The sequence below is a fragment of the Sphaerodactylus townsendi genome, linkage group LG02 (genome assembly GCF_021028975.2).
Source record: "Sphaerodactylus townsendi isolate TG3544 linkage group LG02, MPM_Stown_v2.3, whole genome shotgun sequence".
NCBI classification, from domain to species: domain Eukaryota; kingdom Metazoa; phylum Chordata; class Lepidosauria; order Squamata; family Sphaerodactylidae; genus Sphaerodactylus; species Sphaerodactylus townsendi.
The window spans coordinates 69,797,329-69,822,336 of record NC_059426.1 but is presented as its reverse complement, the minus strand read 5'-3'; the positions used below and the strand labels follow the sequence as shown (position 1 = coordinate 69,822,336).

The following is a 25,008-nucleotide window of genomic DNA, read 5'->3' as shown; positions in this document are numbered from 1 at the left end:
AGAGGGTGGGCAGCCTCATGAGGAAAAGTTCAGGGGAGATATAATCCATATGCTGACATACCATCCTCAGTTGTTCACTAGCAATTGTTCATCTGCTGAGCTCTAAAGGTTCAAACTAGAAAGGGAGTTAGCAAGGGACATTTGTATTAGAAAGGGAGTTAGCAAGGGACATTTGTTTCAACAAATAAGGTATATGGTCTGTATTGGCCACTGGATGGATCTTGGTTCGGGGGGCCATATAAATCAGTGCAATCTCTGCAGCTCTTGATTCCTTTTAGTAGTATGGCAATTTCTAGGCTGATATCAACTCTGGTGGTAGGAGCAATGAGAGAACTTTGGCTACCCTTGAATTTAAGTTGAGTGGTTCCAGTCCGCACAGGCTCTTTCAGCTTCCTATCTCATTCTGCCACATTATTGTGAAGCTTACAGCACTCACTGGTGGTCTAGTAACTTGCTGCTGCTTGCTTTTCAGAAGCGAAAAATGGATGAAGGTGATGATGACACAGTCCAAGCCAAAGTCCTGCGCCCTCTACGAAGCTGTGAGGAGCCTCTGACTCCACCACCACACTCACCCACCCCAATGCTGCAATTGATCCATGACCCCGTATCCCCTCGTGGTGTGGTGACACGATCCTCTCCAGGGGCAGGGCCTAGCGATCATCATGGTGCCAGCCGAGACGACCGGTTCAAGCGACGCCAGCTGCTTCGGCTGCAAGGCACGGAGCGCACAGTGGTGCGGGAAAAGGAAAACAACCCTAGTGGCAAAAAAGAGCTTTCAGAGGTAGAAAAGGCCAAGCTCCATGGCTCCTATCTTACAGTCACGCTACAAAGACCTACCAAAGACATGCATGGCACTTCCATTGTGCCCAAGCTGCAGGCGATCACTGCCTCCTCCACCAATCTGCGGCACTCACCCCGTGTTGTCATGCGCCAAAGTTCAACCAGAACACCCCAGCGGGGTGGAGATGAAGAGGCCGCTGAGGAAGATGAGGAGGAAGAAAGTGCAGATGAAGATGATGAGAATACTGAGGATAGTGGAGTAGCTAGACTGAATGGTCAAGGTGGGAGGGCATTCGATAGTGAGGAGATCTGGATGCAGAAGGAGGTCTGGATGTCTGTCTTCCGCTATCTCACTCGCAAGGAGCTCTGTGAATGTATGCGTGTATGCAAAACCTGGTACAAATGGTAAGTGGACAGTTGAACCAAAATTTGTTTTTGTGAAGCATTTCTGTTATTCAGAGCCCCTCAGACCCAATTTAACCTTCTCAGTCACAAGTTGGTGTTTTTTTCCCACATCCATAATTAGTCGTAAGAGGGAGAGATGTAGTTAGAGGGCCAAAAAGGTCTTTAAGCAATGCATAATTAACATAGAATTCATACCATATGCTGTGGCAAACACTATTAGTGTAGATGGCTTTAAAAGTAGATGAAATAAATTCAACGATAGATCTGTCAACAGGTGTTTTACTTATTAACTTTATTTATCTCAACCCACTGCAATGCACAAATCCCTGAAGTAGTTCACAATAGCAGCAAATGGAACTTCTATCTTTAGTTGCTGCATATGGCTAAGTGCTGGATTTTGGGAACAAATGGGGCGTGGCTATTGGCATCCAGTCCTGCTTTTGGGTTTCAGAAAGAGACCTGTCTGGTCACCGTTGGAAGTTAAATGGTAGCACAAATATATCTTAATCTGATTTAGTCTCTTCATGACTAGTCATAGTCTAGTTGGGCTGTGTACTGGTCCCTTGCAAACTTGTTAAAAGACAGTTATTTTGGTTATTAAATTCCAAAAGTGTTCTTGTGTAATATCAGGTGGCAAAGATATGTTTCCCCCTGTTCATCCATAACCAGCGATGTGGATCCAGACTTAAAATATTAAGATAATTGCCTGCTTTTCACATTGACTATGCTAACTGTACCAAAACAATCATCAAAAGCTGTGACTAAAGGATTTGTAAAATAAACTCTATCCTACCACTATATTCAAAATTCTTGCTGGTAGAAAAGCTGTTGGTAAACAAATATGTTCAAGTTTTGTAGTAAGTATCTACATGTATTGATTCGTTGGCTTGGACTCATGTTTCACTAGCAAGAATAAAGCTGGCATGCCACAGTGGTGGGTGATTATGGTTTGAGGCTTTCTGTTGCCAATTTACTTCTTGCTCTGAGGAGGAGGACATCTTGGAAGCAGCCAGTGAGAAACGCCCAAGCTTCCAAGATGCCCTTCTTACCTTGGAGCAGGAGGAAGGTAAGTTTCCAAAGTTCCATTCTCACTGTGAGGAGGAGGGTATCTTGCAAGCCTGGGTATTCCCCACATGCTGTTCCCAAAATGCCCTCCTTACCTCAGAGAAAAAGGAATCCTCTCAGTAAATTTCCAGAATTCTGTTCTGTAGCTATTCCAAGGTTCAGTTCTTTTAAAATCATTTGAAATGCTTTTGCCAACATTACTGCGCCTTTAAAAGGCTAAGTTTTTTTTTTAAAGGCTGAGGTTTTCCATGTCTAGTTCTTGCAGTAACAGCACTCTGGATCAACTTAACTTGCTGGGATAATCCTGACAGCTGGGATTTATCCAGCAATGGCCTGGCATCATCCAACTGCAACTTGTATGTTTGGCAAATGAAGCAGTTCTGTATCTCAGGGTAGTCTTTCTCAGTTCTGTGGTAACTGTCTATGACATAGAAAGGTTTCATTAAGATATTTCTAGAACCACAATATCCTTATAATCCTGGTGGTTCTGTATTTTGTATAGTCAATATGCTTTTCACACAAGTGGCTGGGTAAGGCTTAGTTCTAGAGACAACCATCTGAGAATTCCAGATATGTGTCCTGGCTTGGAATAGCCATTGTTCCTTCATTTGGTTTCTAAAAAAGTTTCGAGAAGGAAAGCAAGGCATTATTAGTCACCAGTTAATCTTTGACCTGCATTAAGCCTTTTCCCAAGAGATTTTATTTCACCCTATCCAGGCTACTTCATAGGAAAAAATGACTTTTAACATGTAAGGTCACCAGCCCATGTTAGTTAGCTTCCTATCAAAGGGGATATCATTTGCTAGGGAATGGAGGATGGCAGAGTAAGCGTCCCTGAAAGCCTCTGCAGCTTTTTGTGTGCAGCTTTTTGTATCCCTTAATTATGCTCCTTTCCTTAGACTTGCTGAGAGAACTTCCCATTCTCTCCTGTTCTACATCAGGTTGCCAACTCACAAATAAGCAGGTTGCTAGCTCAAAATATCTTCTTCACAGTGAGCATGGGTTTAGTCAATCTCAGATGTATTCTTTAAAACTTTGTGATGCCACAGAACAGAAGGTAGCTGCAGAAGGATATATAATAGAAGATCAGCAAAAATCAAATTGTAATAGGTGCTACAAAGCGTTAGAAATTCCAAAGATGTCATTGAAACTTCGTAGCTAGTTGTTTCCAGCTATTTTTAGGTTCCTGCAAGAACTGTGACTCCCAGCTTATGGCCATGGGCAAAACTTATTTAAGATCATTCTACAAAAGAGTACTGTTGGGGGAAGGGGGTGTGAGGTGGCTGAAGTAGGGATTGGGAGGTTCTTTTTATTGCACGCTTCAGTTTCGACGAGGCACTTTACTACTCCACAAATTTATTCACACCCAAAAGGTAGTTTGCTTCAAAAATTTACCAGTCACTGCTAAGTGCACAGAGGTGGTGGCAGGATGGTACATTGCCTGTATAAGTCAATGTTTCTCTGTTTAGGTGTGGTGACAGAAGATTGTGGACAAAGATTGATTTGAGTAGATACAAGTCCATCACACCCTTGGCTCTAGGTGGCATCATCAGGAGACAGCCAGTCAGCCTTGACCTCAGCTGGACCAATATTTCCAGAAAACAGCTTACCTGGCTCATCGCCAGGCTACCAGGTAAGCACATTTCATAGTGCAAATGGGTTTATCTTTCCACCTGTGTTTCAGTTTAAATGTCTAAAGCTAAATTTGCAATATGCTTTTCATCACAAAAACTGACCCTTATATACAAGATTATAAGTTCTATAAAATTGTATTCCTGGGTCCTTCATGGAAATAACCAGTAGATAGATTGCTGTGACAAACTTTTGACTTCTATCAGATAGTGCCAAATAGAACAGAGCACAAAATGTAACATTCAAAATCATCTTTCCCTGGTCTTCTGCTTCCCATCCTTGTAGCTTGCAATAAGGACTCAGAATACAATATTGGTTGTGTTTTCTCTCCAGTAGATTGGGCAAGAATACTGGATGAGAGCTGTACAACTCAGTATGTGTGAATGCACTAAAGTAAATTGAATGTGTGGGAAAGGAATTGTGCTAAATTTTACAAATTATAATGTTTTTCCCTTTTCCATCTGTCACTGATAGGCCTCAAAGACCTCATCTTAGCAGGCTGTTCTTGGTCAGCAGTTTCTGCTCTTAGTACCTCCACTTGCCCTCTTCTCAGGACTCTCGATCTTCGGTGGGCAGTAGGAATTAAGGATCCACAGATTCGGGACTTGCTCACACCTCCATCAGATAAACCAAGTATGTCTTCCTTCTGGATGCATCCAAATATGTGTTTGCTGGTTAGGAAGAGGGCAACAAAGTTTAGGTGTGAGAAGAATAGGTTGCCCTCCACAGCATGTTATATGTATATTCACTCTAGAGGTTGAGACTCTTCTTCCTTCAAAACATTGTTGCATTTGTCCGTGCAGGTCAAGACAATCGCAGCAAACTCCGTAATATGATAGACTTCCGGTTGGCTGGGCTGGACATTACTGATGCCACACTCCGGCTTATCATCCGTCACATGCCTCTCCTATCACGACTTGATCTTAGTCACTGCAATCACCTTACAGACCAGTCAACAAACTTGTTAACAGCTGTGGGGTCTTCCACACGGAACTCACTCACTGAAATCAACATGGCAGGTATGTGCAGTTAGATGATTTTTAGCTGCTTTTTAATCCTTCTTCCCTGACTTATGAGGATTGAACATGGTGCAAAGGCTCCATGGCCTCTTCTGTCTCTGGGATTTCTGTCACTGATGAAAAGAAAGGATTGCAGATATATGAAAATATAACTGAAGTTTTACCTCAGTACCTAAAGGTAAGTGAAGGATTTTAAACCAATAGCCAAATAATTGTTGAGGGGATCTCTTGTCAGCTTTTACACAGCTTTTACGTATGCCATGTTGATCGAAAGGCTGTTGATCACTTCTCGACGCCTTTTCAAATTTAGATATACCATTGCCAAATTGTCTTTTTTCATAAGTATTTGCAGTGGCATGTTTATGTTAGGTATGTGGTGGAAGCATTCAGAGTGCAGTTTCATCATCCCTATACTCCATATGGGATGACTGCAAATGAAAAATCAGCAGTAAGGAAGTCTGTTTCATCTTATTTTTTTCTAATGCAAAAAATGGCTGTGAAGGATCTCAACTGTGTAGTTACCTGCTTCATGGCTTCTTGTGTATCTCAGCCTAAGAGCCAGACATGTTCTATAACAGGCTGTCAGTTCTGCCAACTTTCCTTTCCTTGTATCAGCTTGAGGCATTGTGCTTTGGAGTACAAGCTGAAAGGTTGAAGAAGCCTTGCAAATAACTAAATTGATTTGCTAATTACATAATTAAGTTTCCTACTCTGGGCCTTGGAATGCTGCTGGTGTGGGACTTTTTCTTGGAGTGCTTGATGGGTACAAATTTGCTTGTTTAAAATCTTACTTTTGACTGTCAACAGAAGTCACTTAATACTGTTATAACTGAATCTCTTTGACTCATCTGCAGTATTTGTGGTTATGTACTCTCATTCTGTTGTGAAAGTGGGGAATGGGAATTGCGCAAGTCATAACAATATCTTCATCTCCACAGGCTGCAATAAGCTCACAGACCAGACCCTGCTGTATCTGCGGCGCATCTCAAATGTCACCCTGATAGACCTGCGAGGCTGCAAGCAGATTACTCGCAAGGCCTGCGAGCATTTCATCTCAGACCTGTCAATCAACAGCCTCTACTGCCTGTCTGATGAAAAGCTGATCCAGAAAATCAGCTAGAGGTTTACCACAGACAGACTGAAGAGAAGGAAAGATCCCAGACAAACACCTCTTGGAGAGCAGACCCTCCCCCAGTTCCCTCCATCTCCACAGGCTTGGGAAGAGGCCAGCCTGTTTGTGACTGCACTGTCCCTCCTCCACTCGGGACTTCTGCAGACCAGAAATCCCACCAGGCAGGTTAGCATTTGAAGAATGGCAACTAGAGATTGCCGTAGGGGTGCTCTCATTGGGGTACTTGCTCGGCAGCTACGTTCTGTGATGTTTTGTAGCAGCTTTTTCAGGGGGAAGGTGCTGCTTCCTCTCATCTGGACCCTGCGCCTCTCCCATAATTTCCACAAAAACAGATTTCACTTCCTCATCAGATTATGGGGAAATCAGACCTGGATGGTGTAGAACAGGTGCATTTTCGTTTCCTGTTCTCCTCATTTTCATATGATTGTTAAGAGTCATCAGGCTGGGAGTAACTTCTCTTGCCACACTCTGCTAAGCTTCCTTTCCTTGCCATTCAGCAACTGAACAGGCAGCTACTGTTTTGTGCTGATTACTCAGAGGCTGTGATGCCCACAATAGCAGAGTCTTTATGTCATGAAGGGATCTCTATGTGGCCTTGGGTTAGCCTGCAGGCACCTTCCAACTTCAGGCTAGTGAGGGGATGGCTAATCTTCCATATGGAGGCAGTCATGTTCTTGTCCTAGACTTTCCCAAGAGGGATGTCAAGCAGGCATGTCCTGTCTTTCCTACTCTGAAAAGGTGACAGTGTTTGCAGAGGAAAAGCTGCAGCAGAGCTTGAAGGCTTGAGAGGCATCTAGTGGGATTTCTCACACCAGTGGAAGTAGTTTCTGCTTGCCCCATGTCTACAGTCTGCTACAACAAAGCACTCTTAGAGATGCTGGCTGGAGAAGAAATGCCTACATCTTGGGGTGCATAGCTGTTGGCTCTTGAGCTGGGAGACGGGTGAATGCCCCCATTCGCTGCCTCTCTTCCTTTGCAATGAATGGCCGGTCCAAAGAACTTCTCTCTTGGGCAGCAGAGAGCTTTTTGCACTTTAGAAAGAAAGGTAATATTTTGGATCCCTATTTTATTTCCCCCTGCCTGAGTGACTGGACACTCCTTCCAGCTGTCTGAACTTGTCAGGGTTTGAATGCACACTTTGCACTCTGCTCTCTTCCCCATAGTGATAGCACAAGTTAGACTGCCCCTCACCCCTGCCTCCCCCTCTGAGCCTCGCATGGGAGAAAAGAGCTCTCCAGCGTCTGTGCAGCAAGGGAAAGGAATAAAGCGATTATAGAATCAGAGAAGCCCAATGCACCCTTGCTGCTTCTGAAGCAATAAGGGAGGGGGAGGAATCCACCCTATAGCTCTCCAAACTGTTCTGCCTGATTGCATTGAACGCTGTGGCACCTGAGCCTCAGGGAAGAGCACCTTGCCCTGTACTGTTGGGGATGGGGTGGGGGAATGTATATTTAGATCTACTGAAACCCAGAGGTTCCCCCTCACTTCCATATAAGGAGCGGGCTTCTTTGCTGAGAGGACAGTGCTAGTGTGATAAGTTCCAGAGTGCCTCAGTACACAGGAGCTTTGCTGCAAATAGAATTTTTCTGCAAAAATGCCCACTGATCTTCTCCTAGAAGTGGAAACTTTCTGCCTTGTTGTATTGGCTCCTGTGGAAAAAAATATTGTAGAATCAATCTCTTGGGTTTTTTATTTTGTTTCGTTTTAAAGGAGGAAGGTGAGAATAGCCATAAATAGGAGATTCAAGTGCATCTGCCCAGATGACTCCCACCTTGGAGATTTCTAGGCTCTGGGTATTTTGCATTTTTTGTTTGTATTCCAAAAGTAGGAGCACCTTCACAACTCTCCATCTGCATTGGTCAACCTGAGGAGTGCTGAACTGCAGCAGATTGGCATGTCAGGAGCATTAGTCTGGGAGGAAACTTGTCCTGCGGCAAAGGGGATGAAACAAGCAGAAGACTGAGGAGGGTAGAATTGTGGGCTAAGTTTTGCTGTCCTGCAGCCTTCTCAAACGTGGCCCTCAACTGACTGTGGCTTAAGAGACTCAGAAGCAAGAATTGTGAAATGTCATTGCCTAAACTGGCCACAACCTCGGAGGGCAAGTGGTGACGTAAAAGAAAGAGAAATTATATATGAAAATCACTTAGTGATTTAAAAAAAAATCCTGCTCCCTAAATAAATCTCCCTAAAGAAAGTTGCTATTGTTTAAAAGGGTTTGGTTGTTCTTTTGTGTTTTTTTGAAGAAATTGTAAATATATATTTTGTTGCTAACTTAGAGTCAACCTCCAATGTTGTGCTTTAAAATTAAATGTAAGCATTAAGGGTAAAAAACTCAAGTCTTGCGCTCTCTCGGTTGACATGTTTAGGGTTGGGTGATACGTGGGGCTAAAGGGAGGGAATCTAGTTGGGTTTTTCATTTTCTAATCATTTGCCAATAATGGTTTTAGAGAATCTTTCCTCAAACATATTACCACAAAAATGGGAGAAGTGGATGGGGGAAGAAGAAACGATACCAGCCTCTGAAGGGAAACTTTGTTTCATGGGGTGGATTTTGGAATAAAAATTTCAAGAAAAAAAATGTGTGGGTCTGCATATTGATTGCATAAGCTTAAAATCCCGGACCAGTCCAGCCTAAGTACTCAAACGTAGCTTCATGCCATGAGGTTACCTGCCTGTATCCAGTATTTGTAGAGAATGTAATTAAATTTGGTATTCACACAATTTTAATTTTGTGCCAAGCAAAGCTAGATTCCTGCATCATGTGTATAGGATGCAAATTTATGTACCTTCTTAAATAATACTATAGTTTTTACTGTTATGAATTTCTTTTGTGGAAAGGAAGAGTTAGTTAAAACAGCACTTAAAGCACTGCTCATAATACTATAAAGCCTCTCTGACATTTTCCTAAGTTCTAGGGACTTGTTTTGAAACAGAACTTGAGATAATTAGGACATTGAAGTCTACACCCATGGACACATCCTGCACTTTCGTGAAATTGCACTATGCATACTCCTCTGTCAATGTTTTAAAACATATTTAGATGGCAAAGGACCACAGCTAACATCCTCTGGACCAAAACCCCAAAGTTATAGGCTCCTGCAAAGTTTGCTTGGTTTTAGATAAGAGTTTTTAATCAAATGATTGGTTTTGAACCCAGTTGTTCAATTGCTTCCTTATGCGTTGCTTGCACAAGAGTGGTCATTCTGGTCACCCAGCCTCTTTTCAGGCTTCTATGTTTGTAACCAAACTATGAGAGTTTTTTGAGGGAGGGAGACTAGAGCAGGATATTAAGAATAACTGACAAGAGGACTCTCAATAGTCATATGACTCAAAATTCTGAAGCCTTTAAAAATTCTGATCCTTGGCAGCTGAAGGGCAAAGGTGCTACTTTATTTTTCACTGCATTCTCTTACTTACTTCTTGTTGAAGTGCTTCACAGCTTGGAGGCAAAGCCACCTCCAAAGTTAGGATCCATCCTTTTCAGTCTATTATGCAGGCAGGAATATGAACAAAGTATGAACCTCTTACCTCAAAGATAGTTGCTTTGTCTTCATCCCTTAATGAATTTCTAATGTTTCCTAACAAGCTGAACAAAAGTTAATATTGCTTATTATGGAATCCATTGTTTAGTTTGATAAGTACCCTTCTAATCTAGGCCGTTTTTGGTAGTATGTGATAACTGGATTATGCCCTGATCTATTGCTCTTCCACTTGTCTTCAGGTTTGTACCTGAATTTTTCACCCAGGCTTGTGGGTACACATATTACAGAGGTAGCTTTTTAAGCTAGTATACTTCCCTAGGAGAATCAGCATAGTGTAGTGTTTAAGAGTGGTAGACTGTAATCTGGACAACTGGGTTGGATTCCCCACTCCTCCACATGAAGCCTGCTGGATGACGTTGAACCAGTCACAGTTCTCTCAGAACTCTCTCAACCCAAGTGAAGGTAGGCAATGGCAAACCACCTACAAACATCTCTTGCTTTGAAAACACTACAGGATCACCATAAGTCAACTGTGAGTTGACAGCCAAAAAACCCCCTATTTTCATGGTGGCTAGTTTTCAAACATGAAACCCATCAAGAAAAACTTGGTACGTTGATATTTGCTGTATTTTCTCCTGTGTATTGACAACAAGGCTTATGCTATAAGCAGGCAGTAGTCTAGTAAAGACATGTAAGAGCCACTGCTAAATCCATGCGCTGAAGATGGAAGTGCTAAAGGGGAGAATAGCTAATATAGTTTAGAGAAGTACACAAATCTGTCCAACACTCCTCCTGGATGCCCTGATCCAGCCAGCAATTGAAGGAAATGCAGCATGAAATATTCTGGCTATAAGGAAACACAAGGATCATGTGAACCCTTGTCCTCTTCAGATCTGTGAAAAAGCATTACATTTCTCTTTCTGTGTATGAGAACATCAAAGTCAACTGAAGATGCTTTATATAGTGAACTACAGAAGACATTTACTTTGTTATTGTATAGTTTACAAAGTTCCCTTAGGATGTGTGTTTTGTTAAACCTGGCTGTACTTCGCTACAAAGTGCAGGTGTCATATCAGTGTAGTAGCTCATGATGATCTTGAGAGGCTTTAGCCCCAGAGATGATAATGGGCATATTACAGTGGCAGGTGGAAGCACTGCATGTTCTGCCTCTCAAGCAAAGGTGCTTAAAGAGGAATTGTTATAGTTTGGTAATAAAACACTACATGTGAACAGTTGTAGACTCCATCCCTGGCATCTCTAGCTAAATGAATCTCTCGTCCTCAGTTCCGTTGCATTTATGGTAACATCAAATGTACATGGTGCTTCATAAAGCACAATACAGGTCTCTGTCCAAAGAATATGTGATGCGGGGGGGGGGGGGGGGGTTAAAGGGATGAGCATCTATTTCAGTTACATAAGGGAGTTTTCATATGGGAGAGGAACTTACGGGGATGTGTTTAAGAGGGAAATGAGAAGCAGCATCCATGATCTGGGAGATGGTTCCATGCAAAAGAGGAAACAGGAGATGGAAGAAAGTTGGAGAACAAAGGTCAAGGGCAGGAATGTGTCAGGATATATACATTTAAAAGGGAGGTTTTGATGATGAGGAAAAAGAAGCTTGTTGAATGCAAGCAATGGCAAAGTTCTGGGATGGAGGTCAAGGGCTAACATGATGATAGAAAACCAGAGAAGGAAATTGCAGAATTCAAGTCCAAAGTCAGATACAGCATTGAGGCGGCAGAGAAAGGTTGTACTACTTGAAAGTTGTCAATGAGTTTATTATTGCTTGTTCTTTCACAAGCAAATTAATTTATGATGAGATGCCTGAAAGTATCAAGTGTAAAAAAACAAAAGGAGGAAAGGATGAAATGCTTATGGAAAAAAGTGAAAAACTTTCTTCATGGGCAGTTAGAAGGGGCAAGAACCTGTGAAAGGACCTCAGTATGAACAGCATAGGAGCTTTTTCTGCATGGAACCCTGGACAATAGCTGCCAGAGTAGTCAGTCAGTTATGAACTAGTAGTGTGAGTCAGCATAAAACAGTTTTGTGTGTTAAATGGGTGCTTAATGTGCAATTCTTGCATTTCTCCTTTAAAATTGTCTTCAGTGTCACACTTCTGTTTATGTCTCTTCCTGTTCCAGCTAAGCGCTGCTTCCCCTTTTACTAATAATCAAGCTATTCGTTCTGTTGCCCTACCTTCCTCTTAAAGCCTCAGCAATGCATGTTGCCACCATTTGACCTAAAGCATTGACATCTGGGTAATATTCATAATTAGATTCCTCCTCCCTGAAGAGTAAGTGCTATCTGTTAAGCGTATTCATAATCTCCATATTCAGTCATCTTTAACCAGTCCCTTGCAATTGAATTTGCTAAACTTAAATCTGGCATTTCCAATTATTGATTGATTTTAAAATGAATTTAAATGAAGTTTCTCATTGGAAACTTTTGAAAGATTGCTAATTTTCTGTGTTTCTGTTGTTTGTGCAGGGGGAGAGGTCTTGTACATAAGCCGGTGTGGGAGGTACATTCTCTGGTGCTGAGAATGCCATTTTTATTTTTTTAAAACTCAAATTTAAGGGACTGGATAAAATCCTTAAACAATTTGTAATTCTGATGATGATCAGTTTGTGAATTTTGCTTTGCAGTAAATTAAAAGTTCTTGTATTTGGGCTTGCGGGGATAGGACTGGATTTCTCCCTATACATTACAAATGAATTCCAACAACCTATGAAGATGCTCATTCAGTCTTAAATCGGCCATTGTAATATAAAAGGAACATAGGCTGATTTTTCCATATTAGAGCAAAGCTTAAAAACATGAACTGGTTATGAGTTTGGTGCAATAGCTATCTCACTTTCTCTTAGACTGTGCACATGTGATTAACATCCACTTGTTCCTTAAATATCCTTAAGTATTAACCCTAGAGAAGGTCCACATAGGATTTCCATTCAAAGAATTGTGTTCAAACTTGAGACCACACATGCTGTTCACAAATGAACTGATAAAAGTGAGAGCGAGACGTAAACTTGCAAGTATCATCTGTCCTGATGCTCAGTCAATACTTGCTCTGTTTCAGTCGCACTCTGTGTCACTGGACCCTTCCTGTTACAGAGTAACAGGGGGCCAAAGACTGGCATCAGAGCAGGGCACTGCCCCTCCCCCCCCATTGGTGCCCCTTAGCAATTTGGGATCCACCTTGTGTGTCAAGCCTGGCATGAAAAAGGTTAGCAGCTGACTTTCCCCTGGGTCTTAAAGTGTGCCTAGCTTAACAATGGGTCTAGTTAAACTCCATTGTGTCACCCTAAGATTATTTAATCAGTGCTCCAAGCAGACCATTACTCACCCTCTCTACATCCATTCCACCAATCAATCAGCATTCAAGGGAATATATTGTCGAAGGAATATTTCAAGGAAATCATCCAGGCATTATCCTGGGTCCTGACAACTCATCAAGCTTTTCCTACCCTTTTGTTGAAACTCTGGAAAAGCAATCAATGCTTTGTCCTCAAGCTTTCCTGCCAGCTTATCTCATACTGCCTCAGGACCTAGTTGGGGTATAAATATTGGTCCTTGGGCCATTCATTGTGTGTGTACGGGTACGTCCTGCATCCATACACCCACCCCCACCTGCATGTGGGCTGCCCCATTGCTGGAATCACTGGTCATTTTCCTCCTCAGCGCTGCTTTCCCTGGACACCCCTGCAAGACTGATAGCTATCGACCATCCCTGAACTCCGTCCAACCTCCTACCCATTTTCCCTAGCTAGCTGTTGTGTGATCTGAGCGTGCATTACTGTTTGCAAAAATTCCTTTATTTGCTTTTATGTTATTAATGAAACCCATTACAATTATAACTACCGCCTGGTCATTTAGGAGTTTTCACCTAGATGATCCTAGTATACATAGGCTAACAATCCCAGTTACCCCTTCTTACTCTGTGTCTCCAGCTAATTTTGTCCAACTTCATTGGAGACTACCTGCTCATAGTAACAACACAGACTGGAGAGAAACGAGGAGTCGTCCTCTTCTGAAAGGAGGCAGGGTGGATGTTTCAGGAGTAACTTACTCTAGATCCTAGTTCCATTATCCTCTCCTCCAGGTGAGCTTCCTCTGCTTCAACTGGTTAATTAAATTAAGAGTAAATGTTAGTGTCTCTGGAGTCACACCTGAACCCAAGAGGCTCTTGCCTGAACAGTTGCTCTAGCAAAAGACTGATTAAAGGTACAAATTGCCACACTTGGTTTAGAATTGCTTCTTCTGTGTGTCAAGGGTTTGTATTTCAAACGTACAGACACTCTGCATTAACTAAACTTTAATTTCAGCTATAAGTCTGTGTCAAAATTAATACATCATTAGAAGGCTAGGATGGAGTGTTTCTACATAGAAGTGGTTCTTTCACAGAGTTATCACAGGATCATAGGGTAGGGGCCAAACTGGCTCACAAGAAGCAAAAGGCTCTTTGCCACATAATGTGTGATTCACAACCAGGGAGGCTGGTTGGTAAAGTGGGTCTCCCACTTTTCTGTCTTTGTCTCTGGCTGCACTGCTACCCTTTGCTACAGGGGAGGGAGGCCAGAAGGGGTGGCAACACCTTGGGTGTATGGGTTGGAGGCAGAAGACCCCAAGGCCCCATAGCCCCTGTAATTCACACAGTCTTGGCAACATAGCTGGATTTTAAACAACTCACAGCAAAGATGGAGACTTACAATATTTCTGCTACCCTGTTTCCCCGAATATAAGACATCCCCTGAAAATAAGACATAGTAGAGGTTTTGCTGAAGTGTGAAATATAAGGCATCCCCCGAAAGTAAGACGTAGCAAAGTTTTTGTTTGGAAGCATGCCCGACGAACAGAACACAGAAAAATAAGATATCCCCTGAAAATAAGACATAGCACATCTTTGGGAGCAAAAATTAATATAAGACACTGTTTTATTTTCGGGGAAACACAGTAGCATAACAGCCAGTAACTGTCATTAGTAGTATCTGCTTTAATAAAAACAACAAAAATACATACATGAATAATTATTATGTATGTATATTTGTTAATATTTAAGTAAAAGGTTTGTAACAAAATGTGCATGTAACGATAAAAACGTGTGTAATATTTGTCCATGTCTTGTGGCACTCAAAACATCTAAAGTTCATTCTATGCGGCTCTTACATTAAGCAAGTTTGGCCAACCTGGTGTAGTGTCTCATCTTTGTCCAGGGTCCGTCTATTTCTGTTGGTTGTATAATATTCTTCTTTCCAATTCATTATACTAAGGAGCCAGGGCTCACACTGATTGGATCAGAAATGCTGATTTCTGCCTTCCACAGTTATGTGGTAAGTTACTTCTTGTCAGTAGCTTCCTTAAGGAAAAAGGAAGTTCCTTTAGGAAAAGTAAGGTGCCTGGTCTACTCCCAGTGATCTTTTTCTGCACTGCACAGGTGAAAAAGGGGATTTTTTTTTTGCTTGCTTGACTTTTTGATATTTACAAGGGGAAACATTTGAAGGCATCTGTATTCTGAAGTGGCACAGTAAGCTTCAGTGATCTTCTGGCTCCTTCTAATACATATGCAATGCTCCTGCACCCATTCTTACAAGTGTTCAGTCACATTCAAATGAAAGGTTCACTGAAGACAATAATTTCAACAATTGGATGGCAAAAGCCTCTCAAAAGCTTCTCTGAAAAACTTAACCTGGATTTCTAATTCCAAGTGGGGGTGTTGATGAGAACACATTAGCAGGGATCTCAGAAATGCTCGATCACTGAAAGCTTCTGAAGAATGTGAAAGGTTCCAAAATATTCAATGGACCTCTATGGATTGCCATAAATAAGAGAAAATGCAAACGTGTGTTTAAAAGGGAAGAACAGGCCCAGCAACTACAGCAGAGGGGCTTGCTAATTTATTACTGCCTGAGCTTCTAAAAGCCAGCATCACCATACAATTGAGGAGGGTCAGAAATTCTGGCTTACTAAAACATAATTCCTTTCTTAGTCTTAAACTCCTTGCTGTTATCTTGATAACAGAAAAGTATTGTCAAAAGTGAAATCATCTTGTATTATATTGGGCTAGGAAATAGTTCAGAAAGCTTGAGTTCGTTTGAATGGCCTGTTTTCAAAATTAATAATTGCAGCTGAGCTAATTTTAATCTGTTCGCCTTATCTTTCCTGATTATTGTTAGTTCTGATCTGTCATTGGGAAGAAAGACATAGTTACAAATAGTTCTTGGCTGTTAACAAGTGTACAAGGAATAGTCACTCCTTACGTGAGAATTGTTATTTTTCTTTTAATAACAAATGGGAATCATGACATTTTCATCGCTGGGGCAAAGAAAACCCTGTCGGTTCGACCCTAACAATTCATCATATTCTGCTGTATTACAGATAGTCTTGTATGTGCCTTTCTCACAAAAGCCTTTTTGAGAAACTCCATGCCTTCAAAGTATACTTCAAAATCTCATGATGTAGTGCCAGAGATGAACATTATACAGAATACTCATGGGCATTAGAATTCAGATTCTAAGGTCGCCAATGCCCACACCCATGGAGATTAAGCAGCTCTTCTGAGGGACTTCAGTAGCTAAACTGCTGGTAGCGAAAGCCCCACAGTGACATCAGAGAAAATCATCCAGTAGCTGCAAACAAGAAAAAGCAAAAGGGAGATGCGGGGTGAAAGGGGGAAAGTACCAGACCATGAGGAACAAGCTAAGTAGTGCTTAAAGTGAAAAGGTGAACGTGAGGAGCAGACCTTCATGAGTAAAAACAATATACCTCAGCAAGAGGAAAGCCTTTTTTGTCCTGAATCCAGCAATGCGGAGTGTATAATCACCAGGTTAAAAATGCTTGTGACTGACAACATGCTACTGTTCTAAATATTTGCGTAAAGTTGTCATCAGAATCATGAACTCCTGTGGTGTGTGTCATCGTCTTAGACTTAGGAAATTATTATTTAATGTGGGAATGATTATTTGGCACAAAACCAGACAAGCAATAGTGAAAATAAACCACAATTTAGCTTTTTGCAAAGTCCAAGAGGGGGATCGTGAGCACAGTTACACATACGTGCAATTAAGATGGAAGGTGTTTCAAGTATGTAAGAGTGAAAATGCATGCAGTAATGGGACAGAAGTGATTTGTAAAAGTATTTTCAGGTGCCTGCTGAAAATACTGCTGACAGCTCTAAACTGCAAAAACAGATAAGCAGTCTTAAAATAATCTGTTATGTTTATGAAACTTGCCTTCCAGAATGGAGATCTTACCTTAATTTAAAAGACATGTCCTTTACACAAGAGGTTATGGGGGCCAAGGTTCAGTGTCAGAGCATCTGCTTTGTATAAAGAAGGTGCTGGATTCAGTCCCTGACATTCCAGTTTAAAAGGTAGTAGATAATATGACCCTGGAGAGCTGCTGCCAGACAGAATAGAACTTGATAGACCAGTGTTCTGACTTCATATATATCATGTTCATGTGTTTAATATGGAAGTAGCTGCATACCCCCTAAAAGGGGGTCCTTATTGTTCCCATTTAGACTGCACTGTCATGCAAAGGAAAGGGAGTGAGACAGGGGAGTGAGTGGGGGTGGCATGCAAGGGGGCGGCGGCATCTGGAAATGGCCCACCCACCCTTTCGAAGCATTTTGGTTCAGACATTGCAAAATAGGAGACTGTTTTCTTCCTTCTGATCCCTATGGCCATTGGGCAAGATTGGTGCTCAACTTCAACCTGGATAACCATCATAAAAGCACTGTCTAGCTTAAATTATGATGGAGTGTCCAGGGTCCAGGACAGAATTTTGAAGTTCTGGGTCCTAGGCAAAAGTCCAGAATAGGGCTCCAGAAGCACTGGAGCCAAAGAAGGGATACCTGGGTGAGGCCTGTGGGAGCTGTTATCAGCACTGGAAACCAGCTACCCAAGTCCCAGATGGGGTAGGTGCAAATGGCAATGACTGTACGAACCTGCTATTCATAAAGGGGGCTATGTCTGGTTGAGGTCTCCTCTTTACTCAAGATAATATCCCACCCTATCGCAGTCAAAGGCTAGGCTCAACATAGCACTTGGGCAGCTGCCCTAAGTTACCTACTGGCTAAGACTGCATCTGGCCAGTACACTTCTAGCACTCAACTCTGGTGTTGAAGCAATTTATAGGAGAAAAGCTGGGGTTCTGCTATTATTTTTACCTCACATTCATATCCAGGTAAGAAAAGCTATCTGTAGGAATATATAGTCAGCACAGTTCTAGAGAGCTGGTAAAGGTCTAGTGTGAGTACAAGTCCCTGATTTTGTAGTCCTATGATACCTACCTTTGGGCAGTAACATATTTCTAAAAGAAGTCCAGTCTTTAGTGGACACATCCCTTTGGTATCTCGTATCTATGCAGAAGCTATCCTTAATGTTTAACCTAGAACTGCAATTTTGATTGGGCCTTCTCTCTCAGCCCTTTGAGTCCTTGATTAAAGGGTACATATGACAAACTATGGGAAACCAGTTTACTGACCTTTTTCAAATATTTATTTAAAGACTTCCCTGGAGAAAAATCAAGCTTTTAGTTTTTGGTTCCTCCTTGACCAAAGTAAAGGGATGGGTATGCTAATGCTAGTCAGCCAAAACTGATTGTGATGACAGGAACAGCAAATGTTGGTACCCTGGTGTGCAAATAGGGCAGCACTGATCTTTCACTATTGCACCATTCATGCCCCCTCCATCTGCTGAACTGCAATTGTACAAAGAGTCCATTTGTAAACAGAATCCAAAAATCATGTTAACAAAAATCAAATGAGGCACCTATAATCTGAGCACTATACAGGGTCACCACATTCTAGGAAGGTAGGAAGGTACCTCTGTAAATCAAATTTTACTATGAATCAAATTTTACTATGAAAATTGTTGAATACCACTATATCCATATGGAAAAAAGAAACTGAAGAATTTGCTATTGGCTCTAATTTCTGTGAGCTACAAAATTATTTTACAGAAGCTACAATATCTCTCACTACCTGTTGTTTGTGTGCCTGAGCAACTGTGCCTCTGGGCACAAACATGTATCTATGAAAGTGAGAGATGCGTCCCCCTCTGGAAGAATAAAACACTTTTATTTAAATATGCATTAGTAATTTTGCATCTGACAAAGTGAGCTCTTATTCACAGAAGTCTGTGAAAATAAGAACAAAACACCTGATTATTTTTTCTGCAATAGACTAACATTGCTAAGCCTCTGGAACTAATTTCTTACACCTCTTGAAGATTTTAGCCTTCATTTTCTTCACAGTAGCAATGATCAAAGACAATGCAATTTATATTTGCAATCTTGGGTATGTGAATTTTGGTCCTTTTTCCTCAATAAACCTTTCAGACTACTTCCATCTCCCCCCCCCCCCGACCCCCCCACATTCAGAAGTGGTGAGTGAAGTCCTAGTTGATCCCACTCATTTTGATTCTGAGCTTCTTTGGAGCATACTATATTACTTTTTTTGTATAAGAAACTGAACATTTAGACTAGAAAATCCCTTGTTTTAAATAACACCAAATATGGTTGGTGCAAACTACATATTGCTAGTTTAAAAATTGGAAATTACGTCTCCTTACACACATCTAAGTGAATGTAGAGAAGTACAACATGTAAGGAAAACACTTGGAGCTGTCCAATACCCTTCCCAGTCATAAAGCCAAACCTAACTGCATCCTGTACTTGGCACAAATATGAAATGCTAACTATTTGTGTGGGCAGAAATGTCCCTGATATTGTGGCACTTACCTTCCAAATGCCTCAACCAGTTGACCAGAATACCATCTTTCTGCCTTGAGAATAAGATCTCAGAAGACTGCAGCTGAGTTTTAATGCCACAATAGTATTTGAAGAGTTAAATACCAAGCAGCAGACCTTTAGTGTATCTGGATGTTGCATCATTCTTTTTGGATTATAAGGGAAGGTGTACTTTATGCTAATATTTAGCAGATTACATTCTTTAGCAGATTACACCGGTGACTTGTTTCCCCAGTCCCCACTATCCTGGAAGTTGGCCTTTTCACTTGTTTTTTTTAGAGTTGCCAGCTTTGGGTTGGGAAATTCCTGGAGATTTAGGGGCAGAGCCATGATTTGGGGAAGCCATGATTTGGAGAGGGACCTCAGCAGAGTACAAATGCCCCTTTTGGGGAAACTGATTTTTGTAACTCAGAGCTCAATTGTAATTCCAGATCTCCAACCTCCATCTGAGGAAACGTATTCAACAAATATTTTCCTTTGTTAAAGAGAATGCTTAGTTTTCATTTAATATGTAGGATAAATGTGTAAGGCCCCTTCGGCTCTCTGCTATACTAAGCCTAAAGCAGTGACAACCCCAGCTACCAGTTAGGCCTCCGAGCGCCCCTCGATTTGAGCGCCTACAGCAGCGCATCGCCTCCGGCTGCGCTTGAATCTAAACGGCCTAAACCCGGCCTAGGCCAAGCGAAGTGCAAGTCCATCCGCAGTCTCTAGGGGGCAGCATCGAGTGGCGAACTTTAGCGCATAGCCGCCCCCCCCCCCCCCCCCCACTTTTTCTTTAATTTTTTTGCCCGGGCACTGTTGCTTTAAGCCAGCGTCTGAGAGCGCGAGGAGTGGTGCGGTGCGCCGTGGAGGAGTTCCTTGTGCCTGCAAAAGAGGAAAAACAAAGCACAAGCACAGAAGGAGGAAGGAAGTGGGAGCGCTTGGGACCCGCTCGCAATGGCTTAGCATTTAATCGGTGCATTGATATTGTAGGTGTTTGCGCCGGCTTTCTCCTGCTTTGGCGGCATTGCTCTTGCTGTTTCGCGGCGTCCTCCCTTCCAAGCCTGGATCGCATCCCCACAAAAAAGAAAAGCACTGACTGATCAGGCAGCGATCGAGCCTCAACTCCCTCCCCCACCCCAGCCACTCTGATCGGCGTTGACAGGCAGCGGGCGCAATAGCAGAAACCTCCCTCTGTCCCTCCCTTGCACACAGACAGAGCCCTGGAGGAAGGGAAGCAAGTCGCAGAGAGCAGGGGGGGCCAAGCAGCAGCAGCCCAGAAATAAGGAAGGACCGCTGCTTCTCCGCACAGGCATCATGTGGGTCTGTTTATAAGCGGGGTGGGGGGCCCAGATCCCCTCTCCTTCCCTCCCCCACCCCACTCCCCCTTCAACAGACGCAACCATACACACACGCGCACCCCGACAAGGAAGAGGAGACGAGAGAGTCGCAGACGCCGCGGGAAGAATAAGAGAATTGATTGTGAAAAAGGAAAGCAGAAGAAATCTTTCCTGGCAAGATGGCCGACTTGGAGGCTGTGCTCGCTGATGTGAGCTACTTGATGGCTATGGAGAAAAGTAAATCTACTCCAGCCGCCAGAGCCAGCAAAAAGATCGTGCTACCTGAGCCGAGGTGAGCTGGGGGGCAGGTGCGGGGCCCAGCAGGAGAGGCGGCTGGCTGGGTGGCTGGTGGCGTGGATGTGCATGTGTGTGTGCGCGTGCCTTGAAACCAGTCCAGCTCCCCTCGCCTCCTGCAGAAGGCAACTTGATCCACCTCAGGCATATGGGTTGAAGGAGGGTGGTTGTAAAACAACATATCTGAGTGTACGTGGTTGTATTGTTACAGTGGTCACGAGAATGGTTTGTCAGGGTGTCCTGGCTCCGCTTCCTGGCTCTTGATTCGGCCCGAATGGCAGGGTATTATTTCCTTCACTCCTTACAGCAGCAACTCTGATATTTCTAGTTATAGAGGAACAATCCCCCCCCCCCCAGCTTGACATCACAATCTCCCCCTTTCTGTGTATGCACATGCGATTGTTATACTCCAACAAAGAATTAAGCTAAGGTGTCGGGCTATATGTGCAACGAGCATGTTTTTCTTTTCAAAGCCATCCTGCATCTATGCTACTTTGTGTTATGATGAACCAAGGCATAGAATAGATCTCTGCTCTGACAGTGCCTGAAGTCATTCTCGTGATCCCCTAAACCACTGTCTCAGCGCAGTCTCTTGTTTTCAGTGTTTCTTATGCAGGGTATGGGCCATTCACAACCACATAGAACAGTTTTGCAGAAGATTTGAGGCACAAAGCAAGGAGGGGAGGCATCTATCAGTATAATCATCCAGTGGTTTTGCAGATTGACATTTCAGCTGCAAATAGCACTAAGGTCCTTGTTCACCTTGTAGCTGCTGTGTACTCAGTGGAGAATGAGGGCTGCACACAGCAGTGCAAGTCTCTGTAAATGCAATGTGTGGCCACTGAAGCACAGCTTTTCTCAGGGTAAATGAGGGAAAATGCATGTGGGCCAGGGCCCTGGTTAAGGAAAGGCTCAAGCAGACAGGCAGGTTTCAGATGTCTTCCCTGCTTATCCAGTTGAGACAGATGGCCACATTTTAGTTAACTCTGCTTCTCTGCAAGAGTTACCAAGGGCAACAGGGTTGGACCTAACAGGTATCATGCACCATTAACAGGTGAGCAAAAGAAGCCTCTTCTCCCTTTCCATGTGACCTGTCGTACTTTCCTCTCTGCCATCCTGGGCCCTACCAATAGAAGAAGTCTGATCAGACCAAACCTACCATTACTCCACTCCACAGAAGGAAGGCTGGGTAATTGCTGAGGAAGATCTAGAGGACCTGTGGTGCAAGCCCTGAAAGCTGCCATTTCAGAGGCTGAAGCAAATCTATTGCCAAGACAAAAGCTGAAAGTCCCAGTAGCCTTTGCACTCTTCACTTGAATGATGTTTCAGTATGGAAATAACCACATGAGGACTTTGCCCAAAGTTTCATAGCCTTTGGAGAGTTGGGGGTAGCAGAATGAGGGCAGCTACACAACCAGTTTGCTTCACTTGCTGCCTATCTCCAAGGCAGCCCCCGCTGCCTAACTCCTGGCCTGTATAGGACTGAAATATAATCATAGTAGACATTCTTCATCGTGTTTCTAACTTGCTTTCTCCCACCTCTTGTTATGCCTAATCCTGGTAGAATGTGTGTTGTGCTCTCACTAGTGTGTGTTTGTTCAGTGCTGGTATGATCTTGCCAAGAGTCCAAAAGCATGCCTTTGAGATTAGCCTATGAAAGAGGAATCATGAACTGTGACAGCTTCTCTTTCCAGGAATGATATGGTCAGAGAGGGAAAATGAGGCTGTGCCCTAGAAAACAGCTAGCTATGGATCTCAAGTGGTGGGATGCAGGTTTTTATAATAGTTGTTAAGAATTCCTTCTCCCTCAATCATTTGTCCACCTGAAAATATGACATTCTGTCTCCTGCTGACTCTTCCTGCTACAGATTATTAATCTGTGGCCTTTTGTCCTGCTAGTCATAACCATGGCCACTTTGCATTTATCATAATTCTACCATTACCCTGTCGCCAGTAAGTGTCTTTGATGCACCTTGTCCTGCCAACTGTACCTGCCAGGGACTATCTATTGTACTTCTGCAGTTACCATAAATTTAACAAGATGCCTGTAAACATATAGGTGTACAGTACAGTAAACCTTTATTAGGCATAAAGCATATAGATGTCCTTCTTGGAAAATGTGGGATTTTTGCAGGAATCAATGTGATTGGTGAGGCGTTAAGATGTGAAAGATTGAGAGGCACTGGACTAGGGAACGTGAAGTCTTCAGTGAAGTCTTGTCCCAGCAGTTACATCAATGACAATGGTGAGGATACTACAGGGGTGTTAGGGATGACTGTGAGAATGAGTTTGTTTGGATCCAGAATATCTATCTGAAGCAAATACTGCAGGAAAATCTATATGTCTGTTTCACAAGTATGATCCCCCCCCCCCCCGCATCTGTAGGTACCTAAATCTGTGAATTGGGACCCCACTTATCCAAAACAGATTTTTCTGCAGACTTGGGGGATCCCCTAGATTTGCAGAAAAATCTGAAAAGTCAAGAAATCATTTGGGGGTTTAAATTCCCCCCCAATTAAACACCATTAAGAAGTTCAAGAGGAATCCAGTGGTGGCTGCTGCAGCAGAGCCCTGAAGCCTGGTGGCAGCAGTGGTAGAGCCCAAGAACCGGTCCAGGCCTGTCTGTGGCATCAGACACCTGGAGCTGCTCCAGATTCACAGAAGCTCCCAGACATTGCTGCTGCTGTGGCCAGGCTCCAAGGTGAGTCAGGCCAGACTCTGATGGCAAGGGGAGATGGGATTTTCCCACACCCTTGCATTTTGCAGGCCCCCATTTGTTCTTTCTATTTGGTAGGGGGAAATTTGACACGTTGCTTCTGCTCATCTTTCTCTGGGAACCCTTCTGAGTTTGACCCTACACATGGTTCATTCTGGAAGCCAGCAGAAAAAGTTAAAATGACCAGAATTGGCTTGAGGGAACTGTGATGGGCAGAATCTAAAGAAATTCAGAGTTCCCTTTAATGTGCACATACTGCAAAGTCCATCCTGTACCTTATGAGCAAAGGAGATGGGTTAGAGGAGATTGGTGATAAGTAGAACTGTTATGCACAAGAATACAAATGTGCAAAATAAGTAAGTATGCATATATTTTGGCTTTGGCATAATTCATTTCATCCCACATCATATCTTCTGTCCATATTCTTCTCCCTGTCCACCCCAATGAAATTTTACAGACTTTACACATATGCAAATTTTACAGATTTAAGATATATAAGAATTAAGAACTTTTTTTCATTTAATAGAAGAACAGCTTTGTGAGGATGATGATTTCTCCAGTCCATACTATTTTGGTGATCTTGGCACAGGCAAAGCCTTGCTCTTAAGGATACAGCGTAGGTGCTCTTATAGACAGTACTGCTTACTGTCACGCTCACTACTAAGCAGATAGGCTGTGGCAGGGGTAGGGAACCTGCGGCTCTCCAGATGTTCAGGAACTACAATTCCCATCAGCCTCTGTCAGCATGGCCAATTGGCCATGCTGGTAGGGGCTGATGGGAATTGTAGTTCCTGAACATCTGGAGAGCCGCAGGTTCCCTACCCCTGGGCTATGGGAACGACATGCCACTTGGCCCCAGCAAACTCTGTCTTTCATGAACATTTCTTCATGGGTAGTTCCTGTTTTTCACCTGTATTTGAGAATTTAGGGAAATTTACCAAAAGTGCTGAAGCCAGGAAGAGGGCTGCAAACTCCCTGCACAACCTTGTCAAAATGGATGTGCAGGGCCATCCCTAGGCGACTTGTCAAGGTTTGGACTAATAAAAGACCAAACTTCTAAGCAAGAGGAGCATTAGTAAAATGGCTGCATGCCATGGCTAAGTTCATTACCTGAATAACAGGAATCTTCCTGTATTTCTGTTACGTTTGTTATTTTTAAGGAATTCAGAGGCAGCATTTTATCATTGCAACATCACACACACACCCCCACACACCCCCAGAGAGGTTCAGTCAACTGTCAGAAAATTTTGGTTTCAGATGTTTGGTGAGTTTTGTAGTCAGGCAAGAATTTGAAATGGAGTTTTCTGCATCCCATCTTGATGCTGAAGTCCACACACTCCATTGTCTCTGTGTATTAAAGACTGGGATTGGGAGGCTCTGTCTACACAGACACTCCAAGAGGCAGAGAATGAAAACA

At 42.9% G+C, this 25,008-nt stretch overlaps 2 protein-coding genes across 12 annotated transcripts in view; both read left to right on the top strand.

Moving 5' to 3' along the window:
* Positions 1-8,846, top strand: part of KDM2A (lysine demethylase 2A) — a 73,804-nt gene extending 64,958 nt beyond the window's left edge. For all 11 annotated transcript variants that reach the window (XM_048483547.1, XM_048483552.1, XM_048483551.1 and 8 more), the window contains 5 exons: positions 473-1,185; positions 3,720-3,883; positions 4,357-4,515; positions 4,686-4,901; positions 5,840-8,846. In XM_048483547.1, coding sequence (XP_048339504.1) covers positions 473-1,185; positions 3,720-3,883; positions 4,357-4,515; positions 4,686-4,901; positions 5,840-6,021 — 1,434 coding nt within the window. In that variant the 3' untranslated portion in view covers positions 6,022-8,846. The remainder of the gene's footprint in view (positions 1-472; positions 1,186-3,719; positions 3,884-4,356; positions 4,516-4,685; positions 4,902-5,839) is intronic.
* Positions 8,847-20,742: 11,896 nt separating this feature from the next.
* GRK2 (G protein-coupled receptor kinase 2) overlaps positions 20,743-25,008 on the top strand; it is a 50,581-nt gene continuing 46,315 nt past the window's right edge. Inside the window, exon 1 of the mRNA XM_048484173.1 lies at positions 20,743-20,873. Within this exon, the coding sequence (XP_048340130.1) occupies positions 20,761-20,873 (113 nt within the window). The 5' untranslated portion in view covers positions 20,743-20,760. The remainder of the gene's footprint in view (positions 20,874-25,008) is intronic.